Source organism: Paramormyrops kingsleyae, chromosome 22 (genome assembly GCF_048594095.1).
Source record: "Paramormyrops kingsleyae isolate MSU_618 chromosome 22, PKINGS_0.4, whole genome shotgun sequence".
NCBI lineage: Eukaryota > Metazoa > Chordata > Actinopteri > Osteoglossiformes > Mormyridae > Paramormyrops > Paramormyrops kingsleyae.
Window position 1 is genome coordinate 11,923,077 of NC_132818.1, and position 16,469 is coordinate 11,939,545.

The window sequence follows — 16,469 nt, forward strand, 5'->3', positions numbered from 1 at the left end:
CATATTTACACTGTCAGAAATAAGCATGTGAATGGCAAAAACTAACAGATAAAGATGATTCCAATATTTCTTAAGCAAAACACCATTCAGAATTGGCAATGAATAATAAAGGAGAAATGACCTCCATTCAGATGCTTTCCAAAATTTTCTGTCTTGTGCTGATCGCGGTGTTCGAGTCACCTCTACAGGGGGTTGAACAGCCAGCAATTCACGGTCAATTATGTTAGCTTTTGTGCCTATATACCACTCCTTGTCGTGGTTGGTGGAATCAAGCCACAGGGAGCATAACTGTCGAGTCACACCAAGACAAACACTATGTTGGTATTCTGGGACAAAACCATTTATCATTTGAAACTTACTTAATCTCATCAGTACAGATGGTCCCTTGACTAGGGTGACCAGATAATCCATGTCAGGGAGGACACTCTGAGCTAGGACAGGAATTGTAAACTACCATTTCAATTAAACGGACCTGGATTTCACTTGAGCGCTGAGTTCTTGCTGTGTGCTGATTGGTCAGTCTCCTATAATCATGCATGTGTCACTAATGTTAATGTGAAACAGCTGGATGAGTCTTTCACTCAAGGAAACAAACCAGTCAAAGCACAGGAAGAGCTGAACTATTTAGCCAAGCACAGGGGCCTTTCAGTTTGAAAGTAGTTTGTAAAACCCGAAGTAGCTCAAAGTGTCCTCCCTGACATGGATTATCTGGTCACCCTAACATATAAGAGTATATACCTTGGAGTTGTGTATTTGATTTTGTTGGTCAGTCCATGTGATACCGTCAGTTTAAAAAGATAAAAGTTCATTCACAAAAGGAGTCAGTAGGGTGGTCATGTTTGGTTTCTTCTCACCAAACCAAATACATGGCACACAGATGTTACTTCTCCTGTCTTTGGGTTGTAGCTCAATTACCTGACACTGAATGGGCCAAATTTGGTATTTTGAACTTTTGAAAATGGGAATTCCATCACAATTCCACAGTAAACTTACATCATTTTCTTTCATCATCATCTTTTTTCACCCCTTCTATGGCAGTTGTCTCTTTTATAAAAGGTAAGTTAGCACACTGAAGAATGAGCCAAACTCATCATCAGAAAAACATGACCATTTTTAAGGCTACAGTTTGCATCAAAAGGAGTCTGACAGACAATGCACTGTGTTAGACACTTTTCCCTTTCACCCATGTAGTTAGAGCACAAAGAGCAATAAAAATGTGGTTGATAGTGACCATACTCTCTGTAAACTTTGTTAAAGAGGTACAGAGTATCTGGCACCAGACCAGGGAAATGTTCATAAAAAATCTTTAAGAGATGTTCCAGAGCCGTCCCAGTCAGGTTATGCCGGGGAACATATGTCATTAACAACAGACTCTGCCCCTTTGTCAGTGGTGCTCCAGGATACAGAAGTTCATCCTCGATCAGGATCTGACACCTACAGGACATGTGCAGAATAATTAAGTTTATGTCAACAACAAAATGTAGTATAGAAAATTTACACTACTTAAAAATATCATTTAACTGTAATTATTTGGGGTGTAACAATACATCGTTTTGTATCGATTATCGATTCAACGTCAAATGATCCGATGCATCGATGCGACTGCATAAATATCGATACATGCATTTTTATTTTCTGTCCTGTTCCAGTATTGTTTTCATGATCCACTCCGACGTATACATGGTCTACACCTGGGGTGCCCAATACGTCGATCGCGATCTACTGGTCGATCGCAAAGGTAGTGTGGCGTTCAACCGTGCCAGCTGCTGCAAGCTACCGAGTCGCCTACACAGTAAAATCACCAGTGTTAAATCAACTCTGTAAGTGTTAAAATTAACACTTTTGCAGTGTTTATATAATTCTCTCTGGCCAGTGTTAACTCTCATTCCAGTGTAAGGAATTTAACTATATCTCAGTGTTGTTCAATCTACTCAGTTAGCTTTGATTTGATTTGAAAATGCGTCAAGATGGCGCCGGTGTGTGTGGCTTGCCGTCTGTCACTGCCAGTATTATGTTTGTTTGTGTTGATTTTATTAAGTCTTACGATAAATGTAAACTCTCTCTGGGTGTATGATCGCCAGATTCTGTTGGATCTCCAATTTTCTGCCAATGATCTAGTAAAGTTGAGCTTTGCTGGTCATAAAACTTTGCCTCCGTTCCTGTCGGACATCCCGGCTCACTTGTGCCGTGCCCAAATCACACCCCTCCGCCGTAAGGGCCGTAAGTGGCCAGCAGGTGAAGCTGAAAGCTTCCTTAGGGTGCTATTTCACGTCATTTTTCAGAAAACACGGAGCGGTGCCTCACTTCTTTATACCTCGGCGTTCGCTGGAACCTGTCAACGCCTGGCTGGTACCGGTTGTTGGTTTTGATGGTACGTTCCAGCACCGAAAACCCTGCTCTCCCCGTCCCCGCTGGCGTGGGGTGAATCTGCGGAACCTGCGCCCTGTGTGTCGGGCTTCCGAGACGGCTGACGATACGGATGTACCGCTTCCTATCAGGATTGGCCTGGTTAATGCTAGGTCCCTAACAAACAAAACTTTTATCCTGAAGGATATTTTCACTTCCCGAGGATTGGACTTTCTCTGCCTGTGTGAGACGTGGCTGAGTGCAGGTGAGTGAAGCATCTTCTCTGAACTTTTACCTGACGAGTGCTGCTATTTTAATTCCCCGCGGATGTTGGGCCGAGGAGGGGGAATAGCGACGATTTTTAAAAATCGTTTTAGGTGTAAGCAACTATCAATACGGTTCTCATTCGCCAGCTTTGAACTCAGTGTGTTTGAGCTGGGCTGCTCTCGCACTGTGTTGTGTGCGGTGGTTTATCGCCCCCCAAAATACAATAAAGACTTTGTGAATGACTTTGCTGACTTCTTGGCTGAATACATGCCAAAATATGATCATGTTCTTATTGTGGGAGATTTTAACATTCATGTGTGTTGTCCTGATATGCCCATGGTAAAGGGTTTTTTTAAACCTTATCGATTCTTTTAATCTTGTGCAATGTGTGGCTGGTCCCACACATGAACGTGGACACACACTTGATCTTGTTTTATCTCATGGTCTGCCTGTTTCTAACTTAGAGATTTGTGATGCTGTGTTTTCTGACCATATGCCTGTGATATTTGAAGTTGCCCTCGTCTGTGCCACAGTTAAACCTCGCACTGCTGCTCGTCGCTGTCGTGTTATTAACTCCTCCACTGCTGAGCAGTTTACAGCAGTGTTTAACCAGAACTGTAAAATCCCGGAGTTTTTCAATTACCAGACTGAGGAGCTTAGTTCATGGTTCTACTCCACCTGCCGGACTGCCTTGGACACGGTGGCTCCATTAAAAACCAGACAGCCTAAAGCTAAATCGGAGCCCTGGCTGAACGACACGACCAGAGCTGTCAGACGCGAGTGTCGCCGAGCTGAGCGCAAGTGGAAAAAAGACAGACTGCAAGTGTCTTTTCAGATATTAGAGGACTGTTGGGGCCATTATCAATCAACTGTAAAAGAGGCCAAAAGAAAACACTTTTCTGACTTAATTCTGTCAAATTGTCATAATCCTTGTGTTTTATTTAAGACCATTGATTTTGTTCTTAATGCACCGCAGACAAATTTTATTGAGCCCTCCCCTGTAGCATGTGAGAATTTTTTACGCTTTTTTCTTGAGAAGGTCTCCTTCACTAGGGCTCAAATCTCTCCTTTTACTCTTGACCCTTCAGTCTCTGTTCCCTGCCCCGCCGTGTTTGACAGGTTTGAGCCTGTGACTTTGTTCTATTTAGAGGAGATTGTTGGTCGTTTGAAGCCTGCTGGGTCTCCAAACGATGCTGTCCCTCCTAAATTCTTTAAACAGGTTCTGCCCACAGTTGGACCTTTGGTTCTTAAACTGATAAATCACAGTTTGGTGTCAGGTGTGGTCCCCATGGATTTTAAACATGCGGTAGTCAAACCGCTGATTAAAAAACCTTCTCTTGACCCCACGGTTCTTGCAAATTACAGGCCTATCTCCAAACTGCCTTTTCTTTCTAAGATTATTGAAAAGATAGTTCACAGTCAATTGACATCTTTTTTGGAAAAGGAAAATGTTTTGGAGGTTTTCCAATCTGGTTTTAAATCTTTACACAGCACTGAATCAGCCCTTTTAAAAGTTTTTAATGATATATTTTTAGCTACTGACTCTGGCGATTGTGTTGTTCTTTTATTATTAGATTTGACAGCTGCGTTTGATACAGTGGATCATGCCATTTTACTTTCTCGTTTGGAGCAATGGGTGGGCCTCAGAGGCACAGCACTAGACTGGTTCAGGTCCTATTTGGCGGAGCGAACCTTTTGTGTCAGTCTCGGTGACCATGTGTCCCACTCCGCTCCTCTACTATTTGGTGTCCCACAGGGCTCAGTTTTAGGCCCCCTCCTCTTCTCGTTGTATCTACTCCCTCTTGGTTTTATACTGAGAAAACATGGCATTGCTTTTCATTTTTATGCTGATGACTGTCAGATCTATGTCCCTTTAAAGAAAAAAGGCACATACTCTGTGCAGCCATTACTTCAGTGTCTCGATGACATTAAAGCCTGGATGGCTCTTAATTTTTTAAAATTTAATGATAAGAAGACTGAGGTGATGGTTTTTGGTAACCCTACTGGGGCCCCCAGTGTGTACTTAGATTCTTTAGATCAGTACAAAAAGCAAGTTGTCAGAAACCTGGGGATTAACGTGGACGCTGAGCTTAAGTTTGACAGTCAGATTAAGGCAGTCGTAAAATCAAGCTTCTTCCAGCTGAGGCAGCTGGCTAAAATAAAGCCAATTCTTACCCGGCAACATTTTGAGATCGTAATCCATGCCTTTGTGACCACCCGGCTGGATTACTGTAATGCACTTTATATAGGGGTCAGTGCTTCATCCATCGCTCACCTCCAGAGGGTGCAAAATGCTGCCGCTCGTCTTTTAACTGGCACTCGGAAGTTTGAGCACATTTCCCCTATTTTAGCTTCACTCCACTGGCTGCCCATTTCTTTTAGGATTCATTTTAAAATTATTTTGTTTGCTTTTAAAGCCCTTCATGGCCTTGCCCCATCCTATCTTTCGGAACTGATACTACCTTATACATCCACCCGCTCTCTCCGGTCCGCGGATCAGCGGCTCCTCATTTTACCCAGGACTAAGCATAAACTTACAGGAGACCGTGCTTTTGCTGTGGCAGCTCCCAAACTGTGGAATGATCTCCCTTTAGAGATCAGACAGGCCTCTTCTTTGTCTGTTTTTAAATCACTTCTGAAAACCCATCTCTATACTCTGGCCTTTGACACCTAATGAGTTGTTTGTTGTTGCACTTTTATTTTTGATTGTTTTAGTTAGTTATATATTATGTTTTTATGTTATTATGTTTTTATGTTTTTTGTTTTATCTATTTATTACTGTACAGCACTTTGGTCCTGTACAGGTTATTTAAAGTGCTTTATAAATAAAAATAAAGCTGGATTGAACAACAGTTCAGAAACAGTTCAGAAACAGTTAGAAACTCTCAATAGTGTTGTTTTAACTCTTTCTAAAGGTGAAACGTTTAGTAAATAAGTAACTCTAATTAGTGTTGTTTTAACACCGTACAAGTGTGATTCATATCTACAAAGAGTGAATAAAAAACTCTGACTGGTGCAGATTTAACACTGATTATGGGTTCATCATACATATGAAGCGTGAAAGCAAACTCTGCACATTGGAATGAAAATTTTAAAAAAGTCTAATAAGTTGACATTTTAGTAACATTTCTGGACAAAAAAAATTGTTAAAATTTTCTTGTCTTGTCTTAAGGGTTCAAAATGTTAGTAAATCAAATCTACACATATTTTACTTTTTTCTTTATTCAGCAAAAAAAAAATCTGAGCTTTTTAAACAAGTCTCACCTCATCAGAATCATTATGAAACTGTCCTCATAATGTCAACAATACAAACATTTCGCATTTGACTAAATACAACTTAAATAACTTACTGCCTGTAATTACACACAGACATAAATCAAGTATAAAAGTCTATATCAAACAATGGAGAAGCACCACATATATGCTGTCATCTGGTCCATATGAACACTGAAGATCAAACGGTCTATAAAAACGCAAACTCTGCAACTCAATGACAGCTTCTTTATCTTCCCCATCACATAGAGTAAAGGCATGGTAATGCTCATTGAAAGAAAGTGTTACCAGAGGATTCACCAGAAAATAGATACTATCACGCATCAAAAGAATTTGTGTGATTCTGGAAAAGACTGGAAACTTGTGTTGTATCTCATTACAAACAATAAGACCGATTCGATATTCTGCACCATCAATTTTAACCCAATTAGTATAACAGACATTGTCATGTTGTGGAATTGAAAGAGACATAACCAATTCATCAACAACACCAGACTCTTCAAAATGGTACAAAGACATTGGACCATATTCTTTGCGTTGAAATGTCAGTGCGTCCCAATGATACCCAATAGCCATCTGGTGTTTTTTGGCTAAAGACTTGGTGATGTTTTTAAAGTGTTTTTGAAAAGCTTATGCTTTGCCTCAAATCTCATACTCCAAGGGTGCAAAAGAGGACCAATTTTCCTAACACATGATGGATAATGTATCATAAAATGATGTTTGGGTATTAAATTTCGGTCTGGGTACAATAGCTTAAAAAGTTGGTGATGTTCAAGAATTAAGTGCTAAAGTACTACAGTCATCCCGTAAGTAATGCTTGGTGAAAAAATAATGTTCATTATTTGTAACAAAGGAAGCAGCAAGTTCTGGTTTTGATTTGAAAGTGGAACAACATCCCCAAATAGCAAGGGGGTGTTCCTTACAAGGCTAGAGTTTGAATTGAATTCAAGCCCAAACTGTTTCCAGTGTGGTCCAAGTTCACATTTGTTGTACGGTTTTTACGTTCCATGTAACCATAGTCATATGAACTGATACGTGAAAGAAGCTCTTGTTTTGAGAGAAAATGTTCAGTCAAATAGGAAAACAACAACTTGAGCTCATACTGAGCCACTCCTTCAAGGACATCATGCATGATGTCAAAGGAAAAATTGTTGCACACATGAAAAAACTGTAAAGTGTTTAGTGCTGAATTTCTCTTGACCCCATAAACATTGTTAAGCTGTGGGTCTGATTGAAGAGTTTCACAATGCATTTGGAAACTTTGCTCATCACGCATTATGACCCTGTGATCATCCTCGCAAAATACATCTTGAGCATCTCATTTACTTATCAAACACAATCGACAAAAATAGCGGCTACTGAAGGACTCTGTAAAGCCAAGAATGGAGTGAAGTCCTAAGTTATCGCCTGTAATTTGACATATTGTTCCATATGTTCTTTCAGATGATATAGGCAAATGCACTCCTTCACTCTCAAGAGTTTTAAGGTCCAAAAGCAAGGGCTCGAGAATCAAATCAAAGCCATAATCTTAATATTTAAAGAATGAAACAGAGACACTAAATGAATGTTTAGTACTGCCGAATTAAATTGTGGGGGTAAATTTCGCAAAACAAAATACAGACATCCTACTTTGTGAATTCCATGTTTTGAGGGGATTGGCTGTTGCAAATTCGTCATAATAAAGCTGTATTTGTAAAGAATCTGAGCATCGAGAGAACAGTGGGTGGGTTTTACAATAACTTCCATCCCTGAAGTCTTTGTATAAATTTGGAATGGATGCGTTGCCTGCTTTGGTCATATTACAAATTTCTGGGTTTCTGAACATGAATTTCAAACTGTCTAAAAAAAACAGTAATGTATATAAATGTATCATTTACAGGCACCTGACAATAAGTAGCCGTTCTTTTGTTCCATCTACTATCATACCTAACACATAAAACTACTTCAACAGGCTGAACAATTCCCCATTTTTCAGTAAAGTATCGATTTCTTTTAAAATCTGTATTGAAAGAAGCAAAGGGGTTTTCAAAATCATTTAAACTATGTTCTACTTCTGACTTTAAAGAATCGTTCACAGGAAAAGCACAGAGTACTCTGTGCTGAATCTCAGAGTGTATCTCAGTTACCAATTCCTCTAGATCACAAACAATTGATTATACTACATTACTGGAAGCACCACTTCCTTGTAGTTTTGCAACAACATCTGCACACATGTTTTTTCCATGACCTGGTGAAAAACCAGACCCACTGTTCTCAAGATTCTCAGTATCTAATACAGACTCATCACATAAAGTGCATGGTGTCTCTGATGTATTGTCTTTGGAAGAAAAATGTCTATTTTCATTCACAGTGCTTTCAGTGATGTACTGGGATGGATGACTAGTGTCTAAATGTTTTCTAAATCCAGAATAAGTGCTAAATTGTTTTATGCATGTTTCTTGTCCACAAATTAACTTAAATTTTACAGAGGGATAAAAGGCATGCTCGAACCTTAAATGTGAAATGAGTGACTGATTAGATGCATATAATGCTTTGCATTTAAAACAAGACGGCATACTCAGCTGCTTTACAAATATTAGTCATCCAGTAGTTTAGCGCGAAGCTCTTTTACCCTTGGGGACTCTTGTCTTGCCTACATAAATTTTGTAGATGGTTGTTTGAATGAAAGTGTAGAAGTTTAGGAGTGCATTGTCATATGTTAAATTAAAAACAAAGTGAGCTTTGAAAAGCTCATCGAAAGCACTGAGGGAACCAACCACCTGACAGGGGATGAGATTTTTGTCAAGGACTACATAAAAGTTGTCAATCTGGTCTTGGCTTCTTCCTACAGCAAGGTGGTATGGCTGCTGTCCTTCTCTTTGCTGAACATGTTCATCAATGCTGTTGCAAGACTATAAAGAAACAAGGAAGCATTACATTAATCAACTGGGCCTACTAAGAACATGGGATCTACAAAAACAGTTTACACACATCATTACCTTATGATACACAACAAGGCGATCAGCAGCTTGTTTTTTGGCAGCTCTCTTGCCTCCCGGTTGAGGTGGAAGGAGATGAACGAGCAAAAGCAGAGTGGCCAAGTTACTGTCCCATTCTGACAATAACAAAGATGAATTAATGAATTAGCCTTAACCCATCATATACATTTGTTGCTACACGGGTCTTATAACTAAAAAATAATAAAATCTTTGTTTCTGATATAATAAGGTAATAGTATATGGAAATACAACTTACTGCAATGGTTATGGATGGGAATTGATAATATTTTCACGATTCCAATTCCATTTTCGATTCTGTTTAACAATTCGATTCTTTATCGATTCTTATTTTTAAAAAAGGAGAACACACAGGTCGATTAGCTTAGAACTTTGTTTTATATCTTATATTTGAACAAGATAGAAATTTAGGAGTAGCATGACCTTGTTGAGGTTTCTAAAAGCAAATGGACAACTTGCAGAGTGATATTATCAGAGGCAAAAACTCAATGTTCCTTGACAACGCATTGTTATGCATAGCAACAATATTATTCAAAATTATCAGACCTTAGACCATTGGGAAGCCATTCAAATACACAGAGCATAATGAAGAGCCATGTAATAATTGTTGTTAACTATATATCTATTATACTGTTTTTTCAGAATGGTGGATTTATCAGTTTTTCAAATAACTAAAACTAAAAGCTTGTTCCAATAGGAGATGATGTTATGACCATTTTCAATTGGACATTTTTGACCTTTGGTTTAAGTTATCTGGATAACTAAGAATTATTTTTGTATTAACTGCCATGGCATCAAAATATATGTTAGTTTTACTTGTTTTTTGCACAGAGTTCAACAGACCTAGAATGTGAGGATGTTTGCACCCCCACCCCCCCAAAAAAAGAAGGTTAACATTGATGAAGATGTACTTGCAGCACTGAAAGGTATGTGAATTGCTGTTGTAGTGAATAAAGTTAGCTTTACAGTTTGTGGCTAGTTTTCTAAAGCTTTCAAATCCAGTTCAGTTTATTCAGCCAACTGGCAAGTGGTGTATGGTATGTTTTTGTCTCAACAGAGTTGCCAAATGTGGTGAAGACAATGAAGGATTTGGTAGAAGCAGTTAAAACTTGTCCTTTACCATCACCCTCATTGAGTAGTTCTTCCAGTGATGTTCAGCCTTCAACTGTGGTTTCAAGACTCGTTGAATGGGCAGTTAATGAGTTAATAAGGAATAGGAGATGGTTTTCTTTACTGTCCTATCTCCCAGAATGTCACCAGAAAGATACATGTGAAACATGTGCCTAGTCTTGAAAGTAATCTTTTATCAGTGAAGAAGCTCAGAAAACAAGGTGACAAAGTGACATTCCACAGTGACAGTTCAGAAAAGGGGATTGTTTACTTTGCAATGGTTAAAATCACAGATGACCTGTATCAGCTGAACTGCAGTGAAGCGGTGAATACCACCAAGGAAGAAAAACATTCAAACTGCATCCGCACTTGGCACAGAAGTTTCTGACACGATAAATAAGATGGTTGAAGATGACCATGCAGGTGGTATAAAAATCAGTTTGTGTGATCAAATAATGAAATGTATCAGTTGTATTAAAGGAAAAACATCAAGGAAAACTTTTCCAAAGGAGAGCAACAGCAGAGCTCGAAAACCTCTCGACTTAATTCATTCTGATCTTTGTGGTGCAATGAAAACCTTGACTCCAGGAAAGAAGAGGTATTTTTTCACCTTCATCGATGATTGCTCCAGGTATATTACACTGTACCTGTTGTGCAACAATGATGAAGTTCCAGTAAGACTTCAGAAATATTTGGCTCAATTGAACAGCAAATTTGACAAAATGCCAAAAGTGCTGCGTACAGACAATGGAACAGAATATACAAGTGGTGTCACACAAGCCAATCTCTGAAAGCACGGAGTCATGTTCCAAACTATGGTACCGTATAGCCCAGAATAAAACGGGGTTGTGCAGGCTGCAGCCATGTTAAGTAAAGAAAAGCTTTAAATAAGAAGCAAAGACTGTATGCACTTTATTTCTGTACGGTTTTATGAAGATTTATCCAATATCCCCCCTTTCCAACTCTGCCGTGGATGGACTGAGGCAGCAGACAAGGTCCCTCAGCTCTGCCCCCTGCTGCATTCCCCCCTTTTCCCATCCTTATGTGTGAACACCAGCTCCCAATAAAAGTGTTTTTGTTTTCACTGCAACCAGCCTACCCAGGCCTACAGTATGCAGATTAACTCAAGGAAATGGATGTTTGGACATTTTAAATGGTGAATTTAATCATCCTCATGCCATCAAACATCCATTTCCTGATCTGATTCTAAGCAGCACTCTGAAGGTAATCAGTTGTCAAAGCACTGTTGTAACCAGGTCGGAACGCATCTACAATGTCCCATAATCAAAGTCTGCTGGAGGTCTTTTTAGAAGCTTTGGTAAAACACTTGTGATTGACAGACCATTAAACCAATGTTTTGACTGTAGAATTGAACCGGAAGTAGCTTCAAACCCTACTCAGCCAGAGCAGTAAGTATTGCTGGGGGCTCACTCTCACTGTTTCTCAACTTAAGGTTCAATGCGGAAATGAAATTTAGTTTGTGGGGCTGAGTTTACACTGATCACCTTAACACCGCCTGCCTGATTTGTATAGATCTGCCTCGTGCCACCAGAACAGGTCAGACTCCACAAGACCTCTGAAGGTGTCCTGTGGTATCTGGCACCAAGATGTTAGCAGCAAATACTTTAAGTCCTATTTGTTGTGAGGGATTTGGAAGTCAAGTCAACAACTGTTTTCCATGTTCCACTGACTATTACTGAATCAGGGAATACCGTTGCCATGAAGGGGCATACTTGGTCAGCAACAATGTTTAGTTAGGAATTATGTGTGACAAGTAACATAAACATGAATGGCAGGTCTCAACAGAATATTGCTCAGAGCATCACGCTGCCTCTGCTGGCTTGTCTTCTTCCCATAGTGCATCCTGGTGCCATCTCTTCACCAGGTAAATGATGCACATGCACCTGGCCATCTACATGATGTAACAGAAAATGTGACTCACCAGACCAGGCCACCTTCTTCCATTGTTCCATGGTCCAGTTCTGATGCTCACATGATTCACATCTTCCAAAGAGAAGAAGAACAATGAGCAAACACCTCAGTCAAAGTGTTGTGCTCTCAACTGTGGGCCATACAGACTTTGATCATCCTTCCCTTAATCCCTATCAGTCTCTGAAAAGATCTCTGCTCAACATCCTTGACAGGGCCATTTTAGAAATGGAGACCAGATTTTCACAGAGGAATGTTGACCTGATGAAAGCCATATCTAGTCTTGCACCCAAATCTAGTGCATTTCTAGATTCAACTCAGTTGCAGCCTCTGACTGTGCTGGTTGGCACAGTGGCAGACAATGCAAGACTGAAAAATGAAATCCTTGTGGCAAAACAGATGTTGCTCAAAAAATGTCCAAATGAAGCAGACCTGTCCTCTGTGTGTAAACACCTGCAAGGGTACAAGGAAGCCTTTCCTGAATTACATAAATTGTATGCAACAGCCCTGGTAATTGGTGTCTTCAGCAGCCTGTGAGAGTTCCTTCTCCACATTGTCACGGGTTCTAACCCCCTATCATCGCACCATGTCACACAAAAGAAAGCAGAATTTGGTGATCTTGGCCCATGAGAAGTCCATAACAAATAACTTGGACATGGATGAATTTGTGAAAGTTTTTGCAAAGGGAAATAGGAGACTGTTGTTGTACAGTGGATTGGAGAGAAGAGAGCTGTTCATTTACTATTAAAAAATAACAAAAAACATAATATGATCTGTTCTATAGCCCATCTGCTTTAACTTAGTTTTTTTTATTATTCATAAGACAACCTTTCAGTTTTGTAAATATTCTAGTTATAGTGTGTTAAGTCTTACTTTAGGCTAAACGTTTTTGAGAATTAGACCATCCAGCTAAGATAAATGTTATGTCGTTGATTAGTAAAATCTGGATTAAGGATATTTAATTTTATTTTGTTTTATTTATTTAATTTTTATTTTTCAGTTTCCCCCCTGAGGGACTGGCACCTTATTGTGGTTAGGGGGTTTGCGTGCCTCAGTGACCTTAAGAGCTACACCAGCAGGAGCTTAGTCTTCAAGTGGGACACCCAAGTTGGACAAGTCTGAAGGTAGAGGCCTGGCAAAGTGCAATCCACTTCTCCAGGCTTTGGACGCAGCTAGGAACACAATTCAGCAAGGACAATACTGTTACTATAAGCACAGGGAAAAAAAACAGTGCTCGAACATGATGTGTACACATGGTGCCCCCTTCACATTTCTGACTGCCCCCCGATATGTGCCTGTCTAGAACCGGCTCTGCTACAATCATGTCTCATCATACCCATTTTATTATATATATTTGTGGTTAGCATTATTATGAACTGTATTTAATGAGTTTTGGTTTCTGTTCCTGTCAGCTTTAACAATATAAGGAAAGAATCTGAGAGTCAAAAGAATGTGCTTAACTTCAAGGAAAAAAAAACAAAAAGCATTACAGCATACCGACCAGTTACACCAGCATCTCTTGTTTCTGAGTTAGTCAGAATTCCACAGCTTGTACAGAACTTTCCTCAGGCTCCACACTCTTGTACATCTCATCCCAATCAACAACCCCAAGACCAAATAATTACTCGTTTCTTATAACAATTCCTGGATTTAGGGAAGTACATTTTATAATGTCAGGCTGAAACGAATTTTCAGTCACGGTAACTGGGTGCAGTTTTTTTTAGAAATGGTCATTTTAACCTTGTTCTGTGTGTGTCACAGTCACCACGATGGTAGTGCTAGTCCCCTCGTCCTTATTATTTAATGTGTGTCACCGAACTAGTATGTTTTCTCATTTTATATGTTCATTACAAGTGGACACTGTCTGCTGCCCACGGTTTCATATCAAAAAATAAACAGAAAGAAACAGCTGTAATGTTATGTTGGCTTTCGCTACCTTGGGTGTTTGTCAGTTTGGAGGAAAAACATCAGTTGCAACAAGGCAATGACCCGAAACAGATGAGCAAACCAAAAGAATGGCTTCAAAAGAAGTTAACTTTGTCTTGTGGAATCAGAGTTCAGACCACAACCTAATTGAACTGCTATTGCTAATGAATTGAGGAGAAATCGCAAAATATCAATGATATGAAACAATGTTGTAAGAAAGTATTGTCAGACTTGTGCAAGACTAATGAGCAGCTACAGAAAAAGTATGGTGGTGATTATTATTGATAAACGAAGTTCTACTACTTACTAAGTGCAAGAACTTTGACTTTGGATGATCAAGCAATAAAGACGTGAAAAAAATACATGAAAAATACAATTTTGAGTGTCATTACTTGTCTTATTGTTATTCGAATTAATATCACACCAAGGGTTATGAATTAAGTAGACTCTGTTGACATGACAACAATTTATTGGACTGCCCCATCACTCTTCCCCATCTAAACCCTACTCCTTACCCTGCCCCCTCCAACCTCTATCTCCCCCTACACTCCCCCTACAGAGTAGTAGAGAAGTACTTAATTTTTCATACCATCATGTTGTGCATACATTATACTGTGGTATATGGTATTTAGACAGTATTTTCAAAACAATCACCATTATGGGGGGTGAGGCATATGTCTGATCTGTCTCAATGTAATGAGATTCATCATATTTGTGGCTTTTTTGTCATAACTATAGAGTTAATTTTGGGGCGATCTGTCTCAAAATTTAATCAGTTCTAGTTTGTCATGCATAAAATTTGAAAAAGATTCATCAAATACTTTGTGCGTTATTGTTTTGATGAGGAATTGTCTGACTGGTCCCAAAATGTGTTCCCCATCTAGAGAATACAATAATTCTGGCCATCGTGTTCTCCCTGAATCATTCCGAAAGTTTGACATTCCCTGCACTTATTTGTATGCCTTTTTGTCTTCCATAGCCTATCTCAGTTTGATTGGAATGTATCAAAACTGGAATGCCAACAACAAGGAAACAGAAGGTTATGACTCAATCAGTGAAGTCAATCCAAAGTATAAATTAGCTGATAGCAAGTGCACATACACTTGTATTCTCTGACACGGGCTGAGCATTACTGGAAGCAATGGCTCTTGGGACAAGTGTGTGCTTTGTGGTGCTGCTGAGTCTGGTTGTTAAAGGTAAGTAGTACTTCAGCAACGACAAAGGGTCATGGTTGTGCCTCTGTGCTGCTTGAATGTTGTGTGTATAATGTGTATTTCAAATGTTTGTAACTATCCAGCTATGGGAAAATGTAAATTAAAATGGGCCAAGAGATATGACATCCAAACAGATACTCCATGAGCTCTTTATTGCTGAATTACTTTGCTGCTTAAAATTCTTCATTTGCTTCAGCTGAATGGAAATATTCAAAAACAGATGCTTTCTTGAATCTCTTAAAAAAATAGATATTTTTATAATCAATATGGAATATAATGATATGGAAATGAACATTTGTAAAATGAATTTTAAAAGGCATTTGTAGTTAAAGCTACAGTATATTGGTCCCTCAAAGGACAAACATAATTCCGTATGGCTTTGTTGTACCACCAAATTAATACAGAATTAACACAAAGGGAAGTACATGGGTCATTGTCACTATAATATATGTCATTAATAACATATTAATTTTCTTTCATTTTCAAAATTAGTTTTGAAGACACTTAAATTATACAGCTTCGGTATGTTATGGACAAGGGGCATAGTTCAGACAGGGAAATGAGGGTGACAATCTACTTAGCAGTTTCAAACAACACATTAACAAAACATTAACAAAAACCCAAGGGGACACAGCACTTCCGACAGGCAGGGACAGATCACATTCCATGACTAACTAAAGAACAGAGCCAACTCACGCCTTGTCCACACGTACACGGGTATTTTTTAAAAAGTACCTTTTTCTATACGTCTTGGGCTTTAGTCTACATGTAAACGGCGTTTTAGGTCACTGAAAACGGAGCTTTTGCAAAACTCCACCCAGGGTGAAGATTTTAAGAAACTCTGTTTTCAGTGTCGACATGTAGACAGGGAAAACTGAGTTTTTGGCTTGAAACGTCAGATTGTGTGCCGTTGTCCACTTTGCTTAACTTCAGAGCGTGCGTTGTTTGCTGTATACATTAGGCGAGTTTGAGCAATGGCGGACTTAGCCGAAATAGCGCTTGTGCTAACCTTGCTGACAGGACTTCTTACATGTGTACAGATAAATGTTGAGTCACTCTCGTATTATATTGATCAACAATATACTGTAATGTGCGCCATGGTTTTCAACAGGACTGGCAATTAGGCTTCTGATTGGCTAACATGGCAGTACGGTTAGAGTTATAATGCGGCTTGTTGGTTTGTCATGCTCTTCACAGCGCATTTTATCAGTTTCATGTGGACGGAAATATTTTAGAAGACAATGTTCATGTGGACGGGGATTTTTTTAAAACGGAGGAGGAAAAACACTGTTTTAAAAAATACCCGTGTATGTGTGGACAGGGCATCAGGCACTTAAAAACCGGTAACTAACTAACGAGAGGGTTGGTGTGGATCATGACAATTAATCAATCAACTGAGACAGAGCAA

The 16,469-nt window shown here is 39.3% G+C and overlaps 1 protein-coding gene and 1 long non-coding RNA gene across 4 annotated transcripts in view; both read left to right on the plus strand.

Annotated features, from left to right (window-relative positions):
- Positions 1-1,858: 1,858 nt before the first annotated feature.
- On the plus strand, positions 1,859-14,194 carry LOC140581651 (uncharacterized). The gene is made up of 5 exons (XR_011984774.1): positions 1,859-2,371; positions 2,551-2,611; positions 9,714-9,808; positions 9,940-11,401; positions 11,851-14,194. It is a non-coding gene; the product is annotated as an uncharacterized lncRNA (long non-coding RNA).
- Positions 14,195-14,402: 208 nt separating this feature from the next.
- Positions 14,403-16,469, plus strand: part of LOC111836829 (transmembrane protease serine 9-like) — a 153,435-nt gene continuing 151,368 nt past the window's right edge. The window contains exon 1 of one of the 3 annotated variants that reach the window (XM_072705067.1): positions 14,403-15,043. In XM_072705067.1, coding sequence (XP_072561168.1) covers positions 14,989-15,043 — 55 coding nt within the window. In that variant the 5' untranslated portion in view covers positions 14,403-14,988. The remainder of the gene's footprint in view (positions 15,044-16,469) is intronic. The other 2 variants (XM_072705064.1, XM_072705066.1) reach the window with 2 other exon arrangements.